Source organism: Anabrus simplex, chromosome X (assembly GCF_040414725.1).
Source record: "Anabrus simplex isolate iqAnaSimp1 chromosome X, ASM4041472v1, whole genome shotgun sequence".
Lineage (NCBI taxonomy): Eukaryota > Metazoa > Arthropoda > Insecta > Orthoptera > Tettigoniidae > Anabrus > Anabrus simplex.
The window spans coordinates 221,818,919-221,842,760 of NC_090279.1; the positions used below are offsets into that span (position 1 = coordinate 221,818,919).

The 23,842-nt window shown below is 43.8% G+C and overlaps 2 protein-coding genes across 6 annotated transcripts in view; both read left to right on the forward strand.

Annotated features, from left to right (window-relative positions):
* wkd (whacked) overlaps positions 1 to 23,842 on the forward strand; it is a 569,688-nt gene that overhangs the window by 449,621 nt on the left and 96,225 nt on the right. The window lies entirely within an intron of this gene.
* Mhcl (Myosin heavy chain-like) overlaps positions 1 to 23,842 on the forward strand; it is a 399,178-nt gene that overhangs the window by 60,414 nt on the left and 314,922 nt on the right. For all 5 annotated transcript variants that reach the window (XR_010861825.2, XM_067159638.2, XM_067159641.2 and 2 more), the window contains exon 4: positions 3,682 to 3,816. Coding sequence is in view for 4 of the 5 variants with exons in the window: in XM_067159638.2 (XP_067015739.2) it covers positions 3,682 to 3,816 (135 nt within the window). In the remaining variant the exon portion in view is untranslated. The remainder of the gene's footprint in view (positions 1 to 3,681; positions 3,817 to 23,842) is intronic.

The following is a 23,842-nucleotide window of genomic DNA, read 5'->3' on the forward strand; positions in this document are numbered from 1 at the left end:
CTTTGCTTTACGGTAGTGAAAACTGAGTGGACTCAGGCTATCTAAAGGTTACTAACATGAAAGTAGCGGGAATGATCGCGGTAAGGAGGAGATAAAGGCTAACTTAGTGGACGAAGTTATAAGCATAAGCGGGCTTCGATGATGGGGTACCGTGAGGTGAATGGAGTCAGTCATATAGGGTAAGAGAAGTCGATGGTTAAACTCAGTTTCTAGTGATACCTCTTAAGGTACAGAGGATTGTGGCGGCATTTAGTCAGTTCACAGAGGTTCGGAGACTGAAGACTGAAAGGCGGTAATCAAGATGTATGTCTTTTTTTAGAGGAAGTTTCAACTAAACGCAGCCGTCAATGTTTTAGTTCCTTTTCCGGGTTCAGCGTTGTTGTTGTTGTTGTTTTGTATTGATCACAATGTGCCACTGAGACTAATGTCCAGACGGTGGATGGGCGAAGGAGGAGTGCACTACTTCATATATCATCTTTTGCTTCTTCGGTGATGTTTCAGAAGTTTCCAACCGGGCGGGCGCGCAACTGTGAGCTTGCATCCCACTGTCGGCAGCCCTGAAGAGGGTTTTCCGTGGTTTCCCATGTTCACACCAGGCAAATGCTGGGGCTGTACCTTAATTAACACCACGGCCGCTTCCTTCCAACTCCTAGGCATTTCCTATCCCATCGTCGCCATAAGACCTATCTATGTCGGTGCGACGTAAAGCCATCAGCAAAAAAAAAAAAAAAAAGTTTTTAACTCCGACGAGAAATGTAATACGTACGCTATTTCTATATCGCCTGCTATTAATATTGTTTACCACCGCAAAATGCTGAAGGAAATAAGCTGTGAAGAACGTATGTGCGATTCCCCGACCCAGACTGGTGAGGGCTTTTATCAGTCAGTGGGTGTTAGTAACTTCTTGTATCACCTCCACCGACAGGAAGAGGAAGTACAACACCACACTAATCAGAGAGGGAAGGGAAAACTGAAGGTATCGACCAGAGAAAGACATGGGCCAGGGAGTTGAGAGTGAGGAACCTGTCATCAGAAGTGTTATGATAGCTCTCTTGCTTGTTGCGGTTTTAAAACTTCCTCTGTAATCTTGGACGGAAGTTCGCTTGAGTATGTTTGTTGACACCGCAAGAGGAAGTAGGAGCCGTGGCTCTCATGGCGGTCATGAAAAATGTGGTTTTTAAATGTTAAAAAAGCGAAATGAGGGAACTATATCTACAATTAGAGCCAAAGATTACTCACTCACATCGAAAAGACCTGTTCATGTTCTGCCCTCGAGGTGAACTAAGAAAGGATGTTTGAAAATTCACCTTCTGTCCTAGATTTAGACTCTTTGTCCAATAGCATTGGAATTTGTCATACAAGGAGGAGACAAAGCTCATTCTGAGTCTTACGGCGGGAGGAAAAAATCTCGAACATTTTCAACCGTTTTCGAGATGATGGCACCAGACGAGGCGCCTCAGGTGTCCTGCAGCTCATTTGCAAGTGCTGTGTTGAAACATACACAGGACCGGGAAGTTCCACGTTATGTCCCATCATGTCATTCTATTTTGAACCACCCACACCTCAGTACGTCCCACTGCTCCGCCATTATCATCCTCGAGAACAGTTCAAAAGTTCCAAAGAGCGCCGCGCTAGATTCACTCGTAGAATTAAGATAAAAACATACGGAGCCTGTAAAAAATGAAATGCCGTATGGCTTTTAGTGCCGGGAGTGTCCGAGGACAAGATCGGCTCGCCAGATACAGGTCTGTAGGCGACCGGCGCGTCGTGTTGAGGATGAAATGATGATGACGTCACATACACCCAGTCCCCGTGCCAGGGGAATTAACCAATGATGGTTGAAATTCCCGACCGTGTCGGGAATCGAACCCGGGACCCCTGCGACCAAAGGCCAGTACGCTAACCATTTAGCCATGGAGCCGGACGACTGAAAGAAAACGTCATTTTAATAGAGAGGCTGTTAGGAAATATCTGAAAATCCACAGCCTGTTTCCAGTAATTCGACCGGATCAGGAATGGAATGAATAAAGTCCCCATCTAGCGGCGGGCATACGAATTGTGTCGGCTGCCGAAGATAGTCACGCTCCTCTGGGGCAATGATTAATGACTGACAGATGAAATGAAATTATAATGGAGAGCGTTGTTGGAATGAAAGATGATAGGGAAAACGGGCATACCAGGAGAAAAACCTGCCCCGCCTCCACTTTGTCCAACACAAATTTCACATTGAGTGACCGAGATTTGAACCACTGAGGCCGGCATGCTGCCGCCTGAGCCACGGAGGCTTGTTAGCAAATACACGAAGAAAAATCCTGAAGTAAATTGAAAAGCTGTTAGCAAATAAAATGAAAATAAACGACTGACCCCGTGGAAAACAACACCTTTCTCGGGATTCAAGTAAGACTGCAATGCATGTTGCTATTGGCCGGAAAGTCGATTCCAAGTGGTGTCACTCAAAAACTGGAAAGAACAAAGCCCCGGCCTGTGTTGTCGGAACGAAAAGGTACTTCTCCTCATGCTCTACACAACCTTCTTACTAATGATCATCCTGAGTCGCTGATAAGGAAACACTAGTCATGAATAAGCCGAGGATATTAAACATGCAGAGTAAAATCAAATGAGGCGGTCGTCTCATCTACCATCAGTGATTTTCGACGAAAATCTAAGGACGTGTAATTTTTGTTACGTAACTGCAATTAAATCTGTATTTTTGGACAAGACGAATTTTGGACCATCCACTAAGAAATTCAAATATTTTACTTTGCAAAACGTATTTTAAAAACATTTCATCGTATCGATCGACTACACAATAGGGAGAGCGGAACAAGCCGGTGTTGTGTTTGTATTCCCTCAGAATACCCTAACGTAAATCATGGAAGGCAGATCAATGGTCACGAGTTTCAGTGCAGTCTCACTTTTAGATCTAATGAATAACAAACTATTTAACATTGAGTAGGAGATAAAATTGTAAATAGTTGAGTAGTTAATGTTTATAGTGCCTACATAGGCTACCTAAAACACGATGTTTAATGCCAAAATGTTCTTAGGCAAGCCGTTTCCTTAATATTCACATTCGTTGTGGTGGCGATAAAGGTGAGTGCAATGTGGAAGTCGTCCTCTTTTCCGTTTGTCTGCAGACACTTCGTTCGTCCTGGCAGCCAAGCGAGTCAAGCAAGCTCTGAACTTTCTGTTGATCGAACCTTCCATACTGCAATCTCCGGCGGTGTCATTTGCAGCGGAAATGCGGGGACGTGACCGGAAACTGCAAGCTCGTGAGCTTGTTTTGTGCTGACTGAGCTCACACTTTTATCTCACCTACGTACATGCAGCCCTCACTCCTGTCTGGCGGTAGTACAATGGATAGAGTTGATTACAGCTCCATCATTACATTTGGTAGTTACTGGAGATAAGCACCGCGTTATGCTCATTGACCACAAGGAATTAAGCTTTGTGTGTTATTCACAGATTTGAATCAAATATAATAGGAATACCTGCAAATAGCTCACGAAACTTGATCTTCGAATCTAAAGCCGTGAATGGATTAAAAGGACGGCAACTGTGCATAGACTTGGAATGACTTTGACGAACAAAGCGACACATACTGATAAGAGTTACAGAACTCATCTGGGTGGTCCCATGGTCACACACCCCCAGTAGCTATATATTTCTGTCTTTGTGCAGGTCCAGCCGGTTCCGGAGCTGAGCGAGCTGACACGGCGGTCAGCACTGGACGGCTCTGCTGTGGAGCTGGATGACGCCAATATCCGAGGAGGAACTCTCAGGAGGAGCGGCAGTCGGCGGTTCAAGAGTACCACTGTGAGTACCATACCTATTAGCGCAGAGAAGTGTAGTGTGTGTATTTCACGGTGTCAAGTTTTGTTCAAAGTTGGTAATGGTGAGAGGGACCACACTCACATTACGTTGGGGTTGCAGTCTACTCCATCAGTTCAGATGTTCGTAAGTCAACAAAATCTGTATTTTGAATCAGCGTAACCCATTTTGTGAAAACAAAAGGAAACATTGCCAACATTGGTGGCGAAGAAACATTCTTCCGATTGATCAGTAAATTTGTGATGGCTCGGTGGTTTTGTTGGTGTGAGGAGTGTAGCTATGTTGCTGCAATCATCGGTTGTTAACAGCAGACAATCACTTCTCCCTAGTCTAGGATGTTTGTGGCGCATTATGTGGGTTGAAGAATGTGTTCCATATACATTGTAGACGCAGAAAGACTTGTTATTGAGTTAGTCATGCAAGAGACTACTACAGTCTTTCCCTCCCTTAGCGCCTGGCTGGCTGCGATCTATGCGATAGTTTTGTATTTTTTTTTTTGGCAGTGAAGTGTTTATAATGAATCTACAAGGCTTAGGAAATAAAGGAAGAGCGATAACCTAGGCAAAAGCGAGCGCGGGATTGAATACTGCAGAGCTCAGTGTAGTAGGGGTGGAGGGAGTCTCGACGAAGATAATTGTAGTGATATAACTGAAAACGGACATGATGGCGATGCGGCGAAAACACACACATTTCGTTTCGTTACTCCGAATGATTATATGAAACCTGTCCATAATTTAGAAAGAATATGAGAAATAGATTATTTTAACTTATGTTAGGAGGAGACAATCTATTCGGTGAATAGTCCTGTACTATCACCATAGATGAACAATGCACGACAGTGACTTTACTGTCCTTCGAAGTAGTCCCCTCCCATAACTATGCACTGCTGATCGGCGATTCATGTCCTGGAAACTTTGCAAGAAGGCTTCTATTGGGATGGTGTTCAAAAGCCCCGTCACGTTTCGCTGGATGTCAGGAATATCGTCAAATCTCCTTCCTTTCAAAGCGAGTTTGAGTCGTGGGAATAGGAAGAAGTTTGGAGGATTGAGATCTGGCGAGTATAGGGGATGTTCAAGTTGCACCACTCCCTTTTTTGCAGTGAATGTTTGACGATATTGGCTGTGTGCGGGCGAGCGTTGTCATGGACAAAAAAACCATGAACCTTGTTGTGCGTACTGGGGTCTTACCCTGCGTAGACGTTTCATGAAACTGGTCAAACTTTCAATGTACCGTGCAGCGTTCAACTCGTTCACTCAATTAGAAATTCCTCGTGGATAATGCCTTGACCATCGAAAAGGTGATAAGCATCGTTTTGATGCGTGACTTTTCGGCTCTGACACATTTTTTCGACGAGGGGATCCCGGAGGGCGCCATTCCATGCTTTGCCGTTTTGTTTCAGGGTCGTACCTCAGACACCAGGTTTCTTCCTCAGTGACAATACAGTTCAAGAAATTTGGTGTCGCATCCGCCGTTTCGACAAAATTCTGCGAAGCCTCTAAACGTGCCTGCCTCTGATCGTCGGTCAAGTAATGTGACACAAGACGAGAACACGTTTTCCTCTTCCCTAACTTCTGGGTAACGATTTGTCGCACGGATTCACGGTTAATCTGCAGTTCATCCGCTATCATGCGCACAGTTAATCGCCGATCGTTCGTGATTAATGTCCTTACCTTCTCAATGTTTTCGTAACTGACAGCGGTTGCCGGTCTTCCGCTACGGGGGTTGTCAGAAACACTTTCCTGGTCTCCTCGAAAATGGGCGAACCACTCGTACACACACTTCAAGGACAGTCCTTGATCTTCATAAACACGTACCAGCATCGCATACGAATCTTTCGGTGTCTTGCCAAGCTTAAAACAAAACTGTACATTGATCTTTTGGTCGTTCATGTTCCTGTTCGCAGTTCAGAACCAACGCACTAAACACGCACTGTATCAAAAAGATCTTACACGGCACACACACGATGCTCAACTTAACAACGTTGGGAGCAGGTGGTCGAAACCTGCTGTTACGCAGGTGGAGCGTTGCGTGTCGCCAGGGTTGCGGGATTCACCCTTTTGACTTCATTCATCGAAATTTATTGTCACAAGTTGTATATCAAGGCAACATTCAAACAGGCGCATTCCAGTAAAATGGATACAGAATAGGAAGATACTTGCTCAGAGGAAATAGAAGCTGATATACATGGACACCATTCCGCTTCCAGAATCACGTGATTATTGGTTTAGAGGGTTTCAAACAACATGAGAATGTGACAGGATACAACCTACCTCTGTGTCGAGTATCACCAGCAGGGGATGGAGGTTTGAACCAACAGCCTTATTACTCAGTGAATAGAGAAATGGATGCTATGGTATGTTTTCTAATATTATTGAAAATGTGAATTAATTGTGATCAATAGTTTTTATAATATTTAACTTTTTCTGAAAGAATGTGCTCTGCTTCAGTGTTTCATAAATAATAGGTTGAAACCTGGGAATAAGCGGAGTGAGAAAGGTTTAAATGTGTTTGATCTCGTTGTGTTGGTTGCAACACTGGGTTCCGGTGAACATTCTACTTTTAATTTTCTAGCGGCACTTTTGGTGATGATATGCTCGACTCTCGCTACAGATGAAGAGAACCCTTGAAGAGGTGGAACAGAGCAGGAGCACGACCCGTATCTTAGTGATGTACGCCATCGGACGCGCTCATTGTGATCGGACATGCTGCTTATTCAAATGCAGTATTCGGGTGAATGTGATTGTATTGTTCTAAGAGTGAAGTATCTATTTAGGGAATTAAATAAGTAATGATGACGTATGTCCCGTACGAGACGATGAATGAGGTGGAAGGTCAGGACAGGACAGGACACTCTTTAATAATAATGTTATTGCCTTAACGTCCTTTCACGGTTTTCCGAGACGCCGAGGCTGACGTACGAAGGCCATCCCTATTTTCCCCCTGCAAACCACATGCTTGATCCGCGTTCGCCAGTATGGCGCCACTTGCCGTCCAGCTACCACTCCGCTTGTGATCTCCGTTCATCGCCATTTAGTGTGTGTTTATGGTGGAAGAGCGCTGCCACTTTTGCAGTTCGGATCATTGACTGGTATGGAAATTGGACGCTCCTCTATTGCGAAGATCCTGTCAGATGTCTGTGCAAGATGGGTCCCACGTTTGCTTACTGATGCTCATAGCAAGAACGGATCGAGGTGGCCCCAACTTTTCTGTAAATGTTTCAGAGAGAGGGAGATCAACAGTTTTCCCTTATTATCACTGCAGATGAGAGCTGGGTGAATCATTCAACTCCAGAAACAAAACAACAAAGCATGGTAGGGAGGAAATCTGGTGAACATGCACCTAAAAGGCCAAGACGTCAGCCTCTGCGGGCAAAGTTATGGCTACCGTACTGCCTTTTGGGACTGTAATGGTGTTCTGTTGGGGACTACCTTCCCCGATGCACTACGGTTACAGCTGAGAGGAAATGCGCGGTTTTTACGAATCTCAGAGCTGCACTCAAACGAAAACGTCCTGGTCTTCTGTCTCGGAAAGTGTTGCTCTTTCATGACAACGCGCGTCCCCATTCACTTCAAAGGATCCAGGATTTGCTGCAGAACTTCAAACGGGACTTTTTTCCCCATCCACCGTCTTCACCGGATCTTGCCCCGAGTGATGTCCATCTCGTTCCAGAACTCAAGTTTCACCTTGGAGGCAGCGGTTTGCGAGTGATAAGAGGTGGAAGTGGAGGTGAACCGCTGGCTACGGAGACAAGACCCGACCTGGTATGACGAAGGTATGAGAAAACTGCTGCCGAGATACCGAAAGTGTTTTGACAGAAGTGATGACTATGTGGAAAGTAGTGTATGAGTTAGAACGAAAATAAAAACATTTCACAAGTCTAAATAACCCTCCTGTATTTTTTGTAAAACTGGGAAACTTATTTATCGGATGGCCCTCGTATTTGAGCACCTTGAGATACCAAGGCACTGAGCCAGGATCGAATCTGCCGCTGATTGCGCTGTCTTCAAGATGAGATAACCGCTCAACGGGCTGGTATATCGCTCACGTGTTAGGAGGCCCAGTTTACGTTACGGATCATAGTTCAGTTTTATGTTGCGTGCAGCACCTCCGTTATGTGAACACTCTGCCGCGCGCTTTTTGGAAGCAGTTTGTTGATGTGAAAAGAAAAGTAGGACAGACTCGACACATCTGTTGATGTTCCTTCGTTCCTTTTAGCATAGTAGAATCATTTAATTTACTAATTAACTGTTAGTTCGTTAAGAGGAGAACATACATCTTTTTTGTTGTTCATATTTCACTTCCCTGTATCACCTAATTTTGGGGCACAATTTTCCACTTGAGAAAAACCGTTGCTGCTCGATGTGTAGTCTCTTGTTGCAGAGAGCACGAATTGCATGCACTTTTTATGGTTATCACCCAGCATATTATTCGGGGGTTCCAAAAACAAAATCTATAGGAGCAATAAAATATCCTGTAGATGAGTGGTTCCCGTCTGTCGTAAGAGGGAACTGGGGCATTATCAGGCTTCTCACTTGGTCAAGACCAGCGCTGTTACGTTGGCAAGGCCTACACTGCTTGTGATTAGCGTACGGTCTCCAGAGAACCCGAGCCGCCCGGGACTCTTAGCTTGCAGCTGTTCAACTTCAACGCTCTATCTTCAGTTATGAAATAGATTTAATCGAATAAAAAGTTCAAACATATTTAGAGTAGCGCGTCGAGCGGTCTGGACAAAGAGATCTGTCATTTAATGGAGCAAATCAAAATTTTTTTTTACGATGTGTGGTAAACAATCCCCTATCGGCTGCAATGCCACTCGTGTGTCGTTTAATAGTTCGTTCTATTGTAAATTTCACTTATACTTACAGAATTGTTACGATAATTTGTCTATTCATTACCACACCTGTTTTACGGCCGGATGCCAACATTGTAGTGTGTTTTCTGAATATGAAGAGGAAAACACAATCACCCAGTCCCCGACCCGGCCGGGACTCTCTGAACCGCTCACCATTTAGGCAGTCAGTCGGACAATAATTTGTCTATAATTTTCGTAATATTTGGAAATTAGGTATGGCCTAGCCCAAATATATTTTCACTTACATTATATCATTTGGCTAATGTTGGTCAATAGAGGGGCAATTCACCTAATTTGACTCTTTTATATAATATTATTGTTGGTGTCGTATAAATACAGAAAGCGGCCTATATTGTCTACAAACTTACGACAGTGATCATGTTTTAGGCACTCATGCCCTGTTATACAGATGGCTTGGTCTGGAGTCTACATAATTGAATGATAGTGCAAAGTGTATTAAAAGGATTAAAAACAAGCGAATGTCATCAAAATTAAAATCTTCATTTATTTTTCTGTAAATTTAATAACCATATTTAAAGAGAAACGTGTAAAGACGGTGCAATTCGATGTAAAACTCAATTGTTTTATTTTCCAAAGTATTGATTTCATAATAGTTTTAATTTAATGGGTTGAATTTCCGAAAACCCCTATATGCTTCTTAGAAGTGAAGCTTCCACGGTGTGAAGAATTAAGATCAAGGCCACTCTAGTAGTGTGATTTCTGCCTGGGAGACTGATTACCTCGGATCGAGTAGGGGTATTTCAGTCGCCTTGACAAAGAACACTGCAATGTATTCGAAACGTCGGCAAACTGTACGTGATGTGCGTACAACACGGTTCAACCCGGAAATTAAATTAAATAACCCCTATATGCTGTTTAAATGTGTCCAAGACATTTTTTCTTTCGTGACAGTGGGGGTTTCACCCCCCCCCCTCCCTGGGTGCGACCTTGGTTATGACATATGTGATTTTTCTCTTTCTTGTTATTGCTATTCTTCACCGGAAGAACCACGAACCTACTACGCTGGCGTAGCAGGGGGAGATGTGATGGGGGTCCTTGCCGGCGGACTTGAGGGAAACATAATAGCTCTCACGGACCAGACACACAAGCCCCTGTGCGTGGGGGACGCAGATGAAGAATACTCAGACGGTATCCCCTGCCTGTCGAAAGGGGCGACCAAGGGGTGACTGTATTAGAACCATGAAACTACTTGTGATTAGTATCACCACGCGGGGAACACCATGGGTCGCTTTTACTCGCGTGTAGTACCACTATGTTAGGTACAAAATAGGTTTGTGATTAGTAGGAACAGAGTGCGCTTCCAGCTTTTACAGTACCTGTGATTAGTACCACTTTAGGAGCGACACCATAGTTCTGGCTTGCTTATGATTAGCACCCGAGGAATACCACGGGATAGTGCGAGTGTCTGTATTAGTACGCTTAGGTGATGAACACCATAGGTTTGCGTTGCCAGTAAATGGCGCCGCAATAGCTCTATATTACATGTGCGAACTTCATTACCTGTGAGTAGTACCGTAATGTGTGTAATACCGCGAGTCTAGGCTGCTTTTGATTAGTACTGCATCATAACAAATGCCATGGTTCTACTTTCCTAGCGACAAGTACCATTATGAGGGGCCGATGACTTGGATTTTGGACCCCTTTAGACTACAAGCATCATCGATTCAGTATTGTGCTTTAGAAGCAGTCCCTAGGTCAGTAACACTTTGTTTCTCGTCAGTTTCAGTGACTGCGAGTTATTGTGGGTCAGATCCACTGACTGTTTTAAATTCATATCCATCCATTCATTGTTCGTCGTCACGTTTTGAAATCTGGTCAGTGGAGGACTTTAACATTGTCATTACATTCCGTACCATTAGGGGCGAGGTCGCTTTAAACAAGCACCACCGAAAGAAGTCAAAGATTTGCGGATGCTCGTCGAGTGACACCGTGGTTGGCGGGTACGTTCCTCTGATGAGGCACCTGCTCGTAAAAACTCGAGCCCGCTCCACACGAGAATTGTACTTTAAAATGTGCAAAGTAAATAATCTAAAACCCAGGGAGAAGTTCGAGTGAAGGGACTGGCGTACATTATGGCATGCCAGCTCTCTCTCTTGTGCCCCAGTTTAGAAAATTGATGCCCGCATGTCGGGGTCACGTCGTCCTCGTCTTTGATAAAATCTTGGGCTCAGTCTGCGTAGAGGGCCATAGAGCAGGAAAATATTGAACGCAAAGCTCACTGCGATTGTTTAGATCTGAAATTCACAAACGGCGGGACCCGTGTTGCTCTGTTGTTTTGCTTGGTTTAATAAGAAGCGCGTTATGTCTGTTTTTTAAGCACTTCTTGATGGTGTTGTGTCGTAGAAGGCAGTGAGCTACGTTATTTTCCCAGAACGGGCGGTCTCTACCATCGGTTTAATTGCTCGCTCTAGCGGGGTCGACTTGGGCTGTTGTCAGCACCTCAACCTATCAGAAACTTGTAGGGATAGCCTATGAGCAAAGAGTTCTGGAAGCTTCCGCTTAAATATAGTATAAAAGCAGGTAATGTGAGGGGAAGGTTTCAACCTAAAGGTGTTAGACAAGTCTGAGGACTCAGCTTGGCATTAAGGTGTAGCCTCCATAAGCCCAGTGCAGGTGTTTCGCCTCGTTGCATTTGGCAGCATGGGCTCATTCTGGGAGGACAACTGATAGCTTGTCGTACACCAACATTTTAATGTATACCTTCAAGTAACAGTGAGAAAAGACACCTAGCTATCAGATTTCCAGCACTTAACATAATAAACAAATAAACTCGTCTTTTAACACAACAAAAAGGATTCGTACACTACTACGTAATTCAAACACTTTCCGAAGTCTTCATACTTTGTATGCATACCTTTAGCTTTGATGATCTGTTCCAGACGTCTTGGCATTGAGTTAACTAAACGTTTGGTGTACGCTTCAGATATGTTGGACCGTGCATCTCAGGGTATCTCCTTAAGATGTTCTTTACTAGTAGGATGGCGTTTTTGCACTTCTTTGCTTAGGTGGTCCCACAGGTTCTCTATGGAATTGAGACCTGGACTCTGCGGTGGAGTGAAAAGTCTTCTCGGGGCGTTGTACAACAACCATTCACTGGTTATCTTGGCACAATACTTAGGATCATTGTCCCGCTGGAAGTGGAAGACTCCATCCAGATTAAGCTCGTGTGCACTGCTGCTTCAATTATGGCGCAACACATCTATGTACATCCTGGTATCTATAATACCATCAATAAATGCCAGGTTTCCCACTCCATTTCGCCCCATACTAAATAACCTTGCTGCAACGACAGCACAGTGATGACTGAAGAGATAACAACCCCACCTGCAGGCACAACTGTGGCGACAACTGATTTAACTAATTACACTGTACGAAACTTTCTTGGCGGTACGATCGTGGCGATCATGTTACATTTTTGAACGATCTGTATGTTCAGCGTGTATATCTGATGTCTGTCGTTATGCCGTTTATAAATCTGACTTCAGCTCGTAAGTCGTAATGATGTTCTATCACTTTCCATAGGTGTACGAATACTTTCTGTGGCCACTGTAGCTGGAGCGCAGACAAGTGTACTTTCCTGGAGTATTTCTTACTATTGTACCTGGCAAGAGATATTCAGCTCTTATTTATAATTCTCTCAAGTTTATGTACGTACCTGACTTCTAATTCCATTATATTGTTCGAGCTGACGAACTCCTGTTGTTATTTTCTTTATCTATGAATTTTAAACTAGAAAAAAGGAAAGAAATACAATTTTAAAATTTATTGCGTTAAGTTCTGCTCTAGTTAATTCCTTGTCCATCCATTTAACCGTAACGCTTCTTATCGCCCAGCGAGCCACTATATTACCTTGACAGTTTGGAAGCTGAGAATCAAGTCAGAGGAAGTGTATACCGGTATAATGAAACTGCTACCTATCCCTCATGATTCACGGGCAGATCGGTCGAGTAGGTCAGTGGCTAAATACTTGGTCACCTGAATTTTCCCTAAGTGATCAAATGTTATTTTTTATTAGAAGAACATTATTAGTAGCAGGAGTAACTGTTAATTGGATTTGATACTGTTTTTTCATAAAACCCTTTCAGACGAACTTCAGAACCTGGTGGCTAAATATGTGCACTGTTAGCTTCACATAGATTATTGACAATAGTTAAAAATCATTATACTTACATGAAATTATGAATATCGGGATATAATATAGCAACAAACTGATACTGCTAGGTATGCAAGAACTCAGTGTCTAAATATTATTATTAATAATAATAATAATGTTATTGGCTTTACGTCCCATTAACTACTTTTTCGGTTTTCGGAGACGCCGAGGTGTCGGAATGTTGTCCCGCAGGGGTTCTTTCACGTGCCAGTAAATCTACCGACACGAGGCTGACGTATTTGAGGACCTTTAAATACCACCGGACTGAGTCAAGATCGAACCTGCCAAGTTGGGGTCAGAAGGCGCCACTCAGCCCCAAATGGCAGCACAGTGCAGGAAATGATACACAGAACAGAAAGTGGCAGACACCACCAAGTTCAATAACGATTCTGTCAAGCATATTCAACTAAATATTTAGCCACTGTTCATGTACGCAAACTAAACATAAAATAATGTGAGCGTTGGGTTGTGACGTGTGCCAAGTTCGACCTCACTTTTAGAACTGCACATGTTTGTTAATTTTAGCCTGATTTTCACGATAGTTAATACACATTGAGCATTTAGTTTCCGAATTATGCTCCAGGCTTTGAAACTTTATCAAACTTACGAGGGCGAAAGTAATAATTTGAATAATGTTTGTTTTTAATTGCTTTTTGTCAACAAGTGGCATGAAATATTAAAACAGTTGATTTTCCCTCGTGATGACTGTTATCAATCTTTTGAAATTATGACCAATTTGAAGCTAATCGTGTTAAAACTAGAATGTCTGGAGCATTGTGAATTCTAGAAAGACTCACAAGCAAAGCTTAAGTATGTGTGGCCTTGGGTAGACATGGTTTTACTAGTAATGTAAAATGTTCAGTGTACCTCAGCACGTTCCTGGCTCGGTCAGGGGTTTTTAATTGTAAATGGTTAATATCCCTGGCCTGGCGACTGGGTGTTTGTGTCGTCCTAAGGCAACTAGTGGTGGCTGTACGGAAAACAGGATGAAAATTCAACGCCAGGAAATACTCAGAACTCCCCATTTCTAAAATGGTATCTATGAGCGAGGAACTGCTTCTGCTTGTTTTGCTAATCGAAAAGTAAACGCAATGAAGGGGCATCCTCCACCACAGAGGTCGTACACAGGATTTGATGAGTCAATGCCCTTTGTATTTGTAGCTGATGAGGGATTTGGTCTTTCCTGTCATATACTGCGACCATATGCGGCCACTTTTCTGAGTGTAAAGAAACGCGTCTTTTAATTAGAGACTTTCAACGGCACGCAGTGTAGCTTTGGAATTTTTGCAAACAAATGGTATATTTTCCATAGACCAGTGAATGTTGACACCACACATAGTGAAAGTGTGTTGTGTTTTGCATAATTTTGTACAAGAGAGGTATGGTGTTGAAATCGAAGATACTTTGACAGTAGATGGATTGTTTGAAATGGGCCCTGCTACATCAAGGCTTGCCAGAAATTTTGCGTAAAATACAAGGAAAACGCATACTTATCTCGTCTCTCTCTGCTGGTGTTTTGTCACCAAACTCGGGGAAGAACCTTAATATAATGCTATGTCATGCGTTTCTTCGATCACTTTTCCTTACTCATCGACTGAAGCGTTCCAGATCGTGGGATATTTTCCAACTCCATATATCAGGTCTTCCGTTTCACTTGTTCATCTACGTTTGCACTCATATCTGACACGCTCGTTATGCAGGACTTCCTAAATTACACGAACTGGATGAAAGTGGAGTGAACAGTGAGAAGTAGCGGCAACTAGTGGCACCGTGTGCAAGCTCTCATTTAAAATAATGCTCCGCTGTAAGTTGCCGCCACCGGTGGCCCTTAACGTTCCTTTCCTCACAATCAACACTCTGCACTTCCGCAATTCCAATTACACGCAGATTCGCAGTACTGGCAAAAGATCTCTAGAGGTCGACGCCACGAAAAAAAGGCAGCACGTTGCTATTAGGATGTTTAAAAGCGAGATATTGACCAACATTTTAAGCATATTTAGTTCTCAGAGTCTGCAGAGAGTTGGGTCACACCGTTGTGCAGCACTTGGTCGCATGTCAAACGCCTCTACAGCTTGTCACTGGTTTATTTATCTTGGAAGAGAATGATCAAGTACCGAACAAGCAGTGATTGCTTTACGTCGCTCCGACACAGATAGCTGTCATGGCGACGATGGGGGAAGGAAGTGGCCGTGCCACAGTCGAAGCATTTTCAGCTCTGCCGATAGTGGAGTTCGAACCCACTATCTCAAAGCTGCGGCCAACTCGCTCGATCACTTGTTTCGACGAACTTAATAAGAAATAAAAATACGGGCATGAGAAGCAGTATACCCTCAAAGGTGAAATTGGTTATCTGGGAGGTTTGTACCGCAGACACACTGGTATTTTAAACTGAATGTATTTGTATTTATTTTTAATTAATAATCACGTGACAAAGTATGTATAAACATATTACGCGCGCCGCTGTCAATGATCAGTGGACTCGGAGCTGCGATGTGCGAGATGTGTGGGTAGGTAGGGAGCGCCGAAAAGCGCTGTGTGTGCCATCGCCTTGAGTGGGCTACGTGCCGACACAGACAGACGCGCAAGTCGCCCATGACCGTCAAATGTCCCCGGACACTCCCAGCCAAGTGCAGCTGTATTAAGATTATTAAAGGAGCGATCTGCAACAACTGTAAGCAGAGGGCTGGACGCTTTGGACGTACATTAGCTCTACAGTATCATAGTGCATTAGATGACTGACACCACCTTGATAGCATCATCTGAAGAGGGGTTGACAGAGCTGATTAAGAGAGTGGAGGAAGCAAGCCTAGAAATTAGTGTTGGCTACTGAATGTATGATTCGAAGCAGTGTATCGATTCATTCAAGTATCCGAGTGATTCAGCTTACTCCCAGCGGACAGTGCTGAGTGGCGCACTCACTGGACGTTGACGGGGAGCCGAGCTTCCGCTGCAGCGACACAGTGAATCATGGCACATCGAAAGAATCGTGAACGAGCGCGGCCCAGTGAGACACATGATACACACGGCTCCTTATCGGCTCACTGGACACGCGGGGAGCCGAGCTTCCGCTGCAGCGACACAGTGAATCATGGCACATCGAAAGAATCGTGAACGAGCGCGGCCCAGTGAGACACATGATACACACGGCTCCTTATCGGCTCACTGGACACACGGAGAGCCGAGCTTCCGCTGCAGCGAGACATACAGTGAGCCATGGCACATCGAAAGAATCGAAAGAATCGTGAACGAGCGCGGCTCAGTGAGACACAAGATACGCACGGCTCCTTATCGGCTCACTGCAGCGAGACATACAGTGAGCCATGCTACACTGAAAGAATCGTATGCTATAATGGACTCTCGAGCTCAGCTCATTTGAAAATAATACCCATTTGCATTCACTGTCCTCTTCTTACAGGGAGGTTTAAATAATAGATGGATTTATTTGCAGTATTAAAAAGGTAGTCACAACATAATTCTGAAGTAGCTACTTACCTACTTACCTACTTACCTAGTAAGTAGGTAGGCTATTAGGTTATACCGTTTATTAGTTTAATGAATCTTAGTATTATAACTTAGTTGACATTTGACAAACTCGACTCTAGCCTGCCCTATGACTATGAGTCATGCTCATGACCACTCAAAAGTACCTGTTTTATATTGGGAAGAACGGCTCAGTATTCTGTCAGTTCATATGTCGCATCGTTGCACAAGACTTCAATCATATGTGGACAGACGCAATAACAGTATGTTGAATCAGAAAACCAGCGGGCTGCTGTACATCTCGGGTAGCCTATACAAAATATGACTATTAAAAATATCCTCAGCTGATAGAAATATACTTTTTTTTTAAATGACTGAGCGAGTTGTCGTGCGGTTAATATCGCGTGGCTATGCGCTTGCATTCGGGGGATGGTGGGTTCGAATCCCACCGTCGGCAGCCGTTAAGATGGTTTTTCCGTAGTTTCCCCATTTTCACACCAGGAATTGCTGGGACTGTACCTTAATTCAGGTCATGGCTGCTACCTTCCTAATCCTAACCTTTCCCACCCTGTGTCGCTGGAAACCTTCGATGTATTAGAGTAACTAGCATTTTTTCTAAGAAAGGAGTTCATAGCATGAAGACCAGATGGCAGCTGCGAGCACTGAATGCTGTTGCTGCTGTCTTACCAGCACATACTACACAGATGCAGTAGGAGCGGTGACCAATGAGCCGTGAATCGGATCACTATCGATTCAGTAACGTGAACGGAATCAAATGAATCGAATGTCCCATCACTACTAGAAATTGGATTACACCTAAATCTACAAAAAACCAAAGTCATGATCGCTGAACTTAACAACAAGAACAGTCCACATATCCAGCAGATTGGAGGTTGTGAGGTTGTACATCAGTATGTATATCTAGGCTCCTTACTATCCAATTCTGGTGGTTCCAAAGATGAAATAAAGCGAAGAATTGAAATAGCAAAGGTAGCAATGATCCGTCTGCGGAAGATCTCGAAAGATATTAACATCACCATCAATACAAGAAATCAACGGCCGTAGCCGTGTTGAAACACCGGATCCCGTGAGATCTCCGAAGTTAAGCAACATTGGGCGTGGTCATCAAGATTTGGATGGGTTGCCACGCGCTGTTGGTGGGGGTGAGGGAATGGAGGAGCGGAAAGGAACTGGCCACCCTACCGTACGCAAACTCCATCTCAGGCATACCTCTGCGGAGGTTCGGACCTGCCTTCGGGCAGGATACACCTTTACCTTACCTTAATACAAAAAAGAAGCTCGTTGAATCTCTAGTCTTCTCAGTCTTCGTGTATGGCGCAGAGACATGGACCATCTTCAGACGTGATCGTGAACGGATAGAAAGCTTTGAAATGTGGTGCTGGAGGAAAATGTTGAGGATTCCTTGGGCAGCGGATCGCACGAACACATCAATCCTGAACCAACTTCAGATAAAAGTTCGTCTATCGTGTAAGGTCTCCCAGCGGATCGTACGCTACTTGGGACATATAATGCGCCGAGATGGTAGTCTTCAAAAGTTGATTGTTGAGGGCAAAGTCCAGGGAACCAGACAACGAGGCCCCCTACAGAGTTCTCTCAGAATGGCGGAGTATGGCTGAATGTTATAATAGTCACGACGCCTCAGTCATGAGGCAAAACGAAGAAGAAGTTGATGTACGCGTGCTTTATTCTATATTGCATACATTGTACACGTTGTGAGTAAGATTGTATTAAATTATATAGCTCTTGACGCGACGGAGAAGTCACCATACGTCTTTTCTTATGTGAAGACTGGGTTAGGGAATTTTCACTGTAATGGAAGGCTCTCTTGCCTACCATCAGTCACGTTCAAGTTGGCAAACACTCACTCTCTACTGAAATCAACATGACGCCAGTAGGTATGTCGCGATTAAACGCAATGCTATCATATGAAATACTCGATCAAATACACGTTTTCTCTCTTTTAACGAACAGCACTGCGCTGCCAAGGTTTCAGAGCCGAATGACAGCCGCGAACACTCCTCTGCTATTATTACGTTAAGTGTGGACGCTGCTCCTTGCAATCACCGCCTCAGAGTAGTGATCGAATAATTGGAATACTATGTGTGTTACGTGTATGAACCGAGGAATGGCATGCTAAAAAAGCTCCCCTGCTATTTCTCGCCAATATTCAGTCAGGCTGTTGCAGTAATCCCATCTGTCGGAGATGAGAGACAAAGAATATCACAGCAAACAATGGTCGATGCAATGTTATTGTTGTTGCTTTTGATGGACTTCACATTTAGTTTTCTTCTGACTCTGAAATGCCACGGTAAAACTGAATAAAATATAAATGACTGGAAATTGTATTCTCTATAACTTTTTGTCGGAGTCGGGAAAAAACTAAATGTGAAGGCCAACGAAAGCTCATAAAATTGATCAACAATAACATTGCATCGAACATTGTTTGTTGTGATATTCGATAGAACCAATAACATACAAGAACCAAGGAGCAACAGCCGCGAAAGGTCTTGGACTACCAAGCGACCGCTGCTCAGCCTGCAGGCCTGCACATTATGAGGTGCCGTGTGGTCAGCACGACGAATGCTCTCGGCCGTTATTCTTGGCTCTGTAGACCGGGGCCGCCATTTCACTGTCAATTGTAATCACGTAGGCTGAGTGGACGTCGAACCAGCCCTCATATGCAGGTAAAAATCCCGGACCTGGTCGGGAATCGAACGCGGGGTAAGAGGCAGGAACGCTACCCCTCCACCGCGGGGCCGGCTCTGACCAATAACATAGGGATTACATTTAAGGTGCCTTCCCCTAAACGACCATTTCATTCAGAGTGAATAAAATTGTTTAAAGCTTAGACCGTAGTTTCTTATTCCTCAACTCTATATACCGATTTTCATTAAATTCTATTTACCCGTTATCTCGTGGCTCGGCGTTGGTATGGACTTAGCAACAAAAATACAAATTCATGAATATCTCTGTTATACCCGGTATGGTAAAAATGTAAAGTTACAAATGATCGGAAATTTAATTCTATATAACTTTAGTTGTGTAGAATTTATCGATAGGACCACTAATAACATAACTATTTGAGAATTAAATGTTAGGCCTTCCCCTAAACTACCATTTCACTCAGTGTGAATACAGATTGTAGTGGCTCATTCCTCGACTACATTATCTTGATCTGGTTTCTCGTGATGCGTGTACGTACATACATGCATACATTACGGAAAAGTAAATTTTCTTGTTGCTGTGGACATGACCGATACAGAAATGTCATTCTTTTTAAAATTCTGATTAATGTACAGACATAACTCTCTGATGAAAAAGTACTGTATATGTGAGGAGTGAATTAGACGGTCTGGAACGTTTTAACTGAAACTGAATCGTGTTGTCGATCTGTTATGTATGTATTGATTTCCCGGTAGGTTCGCAGTAAGCTGGTAACCCAATTAGTGTGATACAGGTTGAGGAGCTGTCACAGCTATTTGCAGAGCCAAGAGGAGGGAAGATTCCCACAAACGTGAATTGGAGAGCTCCGAATGTGCGTTTTATATAATAATCATAATGTATATCCTATTCCTCCAAGAGAGCCGAATTCGATCCTGTAGCGTTATTGGTGACATGTCCGGGCACTTCTCTTTAGTGGTGGCGGAGCCGCTGCTACTCTACTTCTAATCTTCTTTTACATTTGTATCACGCTCATTTATTCTCAAAAGAATCGTTCTGTACAATTGAGAATGCTCCGCACAAACCAGTTCTCCTACATATTGTCGAGAATTTGCACCATCCATTTTTAAAATACCTCGAGTCAAGTCTTTTTTTTTAAATTGTGATACGACTTAAGTTTTTAATAACTAACACTATAATACTACAGATTACTTCTTTGAATTTCGAAGGACCGAGCTCGATAGCTGCAGTCGCTTAAGCGCGGCCAGTATCCAGTATTCGGGAGATAGTAGGTTCGAACCCCACTATCGGCAGCCCTGAAGATGGTTTTCCGTGGTTTCCCATTTTCACACCAGGCAAATGCTGGGGCTGTACCTTAATTAAGGCCACGGCCACTTCCTTCCCACTCCTAGCCCTTTCCAGTCCTATCGTCGCCATAAGACCTATCTGTGTCGGTGCGACGTAAAGCAACTAGCAAAAAAAAAATAAAAAAAATCGAAGGTTAACAACCAAAATTGGTGCTCCAGGAGCATAAATAAGCTGTCATTCTGAAACTGGTTGCTCGATTTAAATCAGACTTTACTCTCGCCAAGCAACCTGGTCTCCTCTGATAGTGATGTCGCTCTCGTGAACATCGATCAACGTGGACCAGGAGTCATTGTACTCTTATCTGTAGAGGTTGCGGGTTCGAACAAGTGTGTCGCCAGTCGCGCTCCGCTACCTCGCTTTCTCGGGCGCACGACAAATAGGGTCGATACGGAAATCCTGAATATCCATAAGACACAGTCTTGTTTCATCAGGTCGCACTGTCCCGAGAATAATGTCTCCTTATGGAGGTGGGCGGCGTCGTAGCAAATGAAAGGAAAATATTTATAGTCTAGAACGAAATAGTAAAACACTCACAATGATGTTTTATTCAGTCTAATAATAAACGAAATTATTAACGGTAAAGTATATTGTGACGTGAAGCTACGTCGATACTTGCATAGCGTTAAAAAGCTGTCCTTCTTTGAACAAGAAACCCCCAGTGTGTACAAACAGGGCACTTGATGGACCACAGTGCCAAATGGCTGACTCTTCTACCATATATACGTTGGTAACTTGATCATTAATACTTGTTCCTCCTGATCTCTGAAACCACTCCGATAAAGAATGTTACAAGATTGTGCGGACAACACATGCGTCAAGAACGATAATGTATTCTTCGTGTTCACTCTTGAGAAGTATAAACAACCACGCTGCTGCATGTAACAGAGCTGTTGCGCTTTTCGACAAATAATGATGTCTTCTAATAAATCGCTCGCCCTCTAGTGAGGATGTGGAATACAATAAAGTTCCAACATCAACAATTGTTATGACACTACACTACCTAGCTTCGAGAGCACAAGTAGCCTCTTGGTTCTTTTTGTATTCAAGGATCACTTTTCACGAGCCGGGCTGAGTGGCTCACAAATAACTCCTGTGGTACTAAATTCCGGCACCTCGGCGTAAAACTAATAATAATAATAATAATAATGGCGTATGGCCTCCGGAGAGGCCTGGTGCGTGTCGGGTCTTTTTCTCGTAGACGGCCTATTAGGCGACCTTCATGTCTGTGAAGATGAGGGCCCTCCCTTGGATGATCTCTGATGCTGAATACGTCACACACACACAGCCCCCGAGCAATTGGAATTAACCAATTAAGGTTAAAATCCCCGACCCGGCCGGAAATCGAACCCGGGACCCTCGGGACAGCACGCTAACCATTTAGCCATGGAGGCAGACGTAAAAACTTTTCATGTGCCACATATCACAATAATCCACGGGCACTGACAGTTCAGTTAGCTGGGACCACCGGCCACTTATTTGTTAGCGCGACGATGTGACCTTGTTCATTAAATTTGTTTGAAGATGAGGAGGAAGGGGGCGTGTCTCAGTCAGCTGTAACGGTCCACTGCCAGATGAGTCAGTAGTGACGTCACGTCCAAGGCCCCCTGCAGTCTGGCGCGGCATTCACTTTCGCCGGGTTGTCATGACGACGGCACGAGCTAGGGTTGTGGAGGGCGCTCGTGACCGCGGGTCTTTCTGTTAGACGCGGCGTGAGGGGCTTAACGCCTCCATCCGATTCACAATTTTTTTTTTTTTTTTTGCTATTTGCTTTACGTCGCACCGACACAGATAGGTCTAATGGCGACGATGGGACGGAAAAGGGCTAGGAGTTGGAAGGAAGCGACCGTGGCCTTAATTAAGGTACAGCCCCAGCATTTGCCTGGTGTGAAAATGGGAAACCACGGAAAACCATTTTCAGGGCTGCCGACAATGGGGTTCGAACCTACTATCTCCCGAATACTGGATACTGGTCGCACTTAAGCGACTGCAGCTATCGAGCTCGGTGATTCACAAATTACCATCAATAGTTTTTGGCACACAGTGTAGTGATACCATCACCTGTACCAGCATTCTGATGATGAACATTTTCCCATCAAAGAGATGGTAGGGCAAGTACAGCTGGAAAGGGCTTGACACTTCGATAAATGAAGATATCGGCCAAAGAATGACAATGACCATTAATGACGTGAAAATGAAAGACTCCCTAACTACCGTCGGGGTCGAAAAACAGCAAGAGTTGACTAACGGACGTCGGATAGGTGAGGAGCCTGGCCTCTTAGCATTAGCTTTGCTGCACCTCGCTATACTACCGCTACCAGACAGTCGATTACGTGGCGCATGACAGGCCCTACACTACTGTTCCCTTGTATAGAGATACCGTAGTCTAAATTGCGTGCTAATCTTATTAACTTTGTGACTCAAATTCATTCCTGCTGCTTTCCACTGTTGTCATTGAAACGAAAAGAAATTTCACAAATATTTTCCAGGAGTGAAAATAACAGTTTGTCCACATAATAACACAAACAGATCAAAGTTTAAATATTAAAATTTGTATGCAAATTTAAATAATCTTTTGTTGTCTTTAGACGCTAGCGTTGTAATTATGCTGCAGGGTAACTCTGTTTAAAGTGAACAAGAGATTTATCAAAGCATTTTGCTGTTTGTGATCATATGCACATGCACACTATTCTGATACTGTAAATGTGACTTGACATATATTTATGTGAGCCACTGTAACAGGAGATTCAGAGAAAGCTGACCTTCGAAGAAGTGTAAGAATGGTCAGATTTTGAGTGTGGTTTCTCTTTAATATGAACTTATCAGAAAGAAACCGTGCCCGGATATTCAAGGGTATTTCTGCGTATTCAATTAGAAGTTGGCGTGGTTTTCATAGCTCGTATGCAAATTCAATGCACTGAAAGTGAAGACTATCGTTTGTTCGCATTGAAATAAAATATGCCTGCATATTCCAGCTTTGAGCGAATCAGTGTGCGATATAGCGGTAATGTTACCGCTGGTTGTGCTTCCCACCAAATTCGAGTTAGTGTATATGTTGCATATGAGCCGTTCACGTGAGTCGGGAATCGTAGACAGTCCGAGGAAATTGGTTTGTGGTTGGAGCATGATGTTTTGTGAACCCATGTACTACCGACGATTTACTTGCAAAGAAGTTGATGTAGCTACCGATTTGCATGTTGCATAGCATCTGGAAAACGACACTTGGCAGCAAGTATTGTCGTCGCTGAAGTAAAAATACCAAAGAATGTTAACTCTAGGAGGCAGAATATTCTCCAAATGTCGGGTGTAAATGGTATATAGTAGGGGACTAAACACAGCTCCTTGAGGGAGTACTTGTATCGATCGTTGTGGTCCAAGAAGCTATGTACATACATTACATACATTATCATTATAGACTGTTATGCTTTTCAGCGTTCAGTCTACAAGCCTCTGTGAAT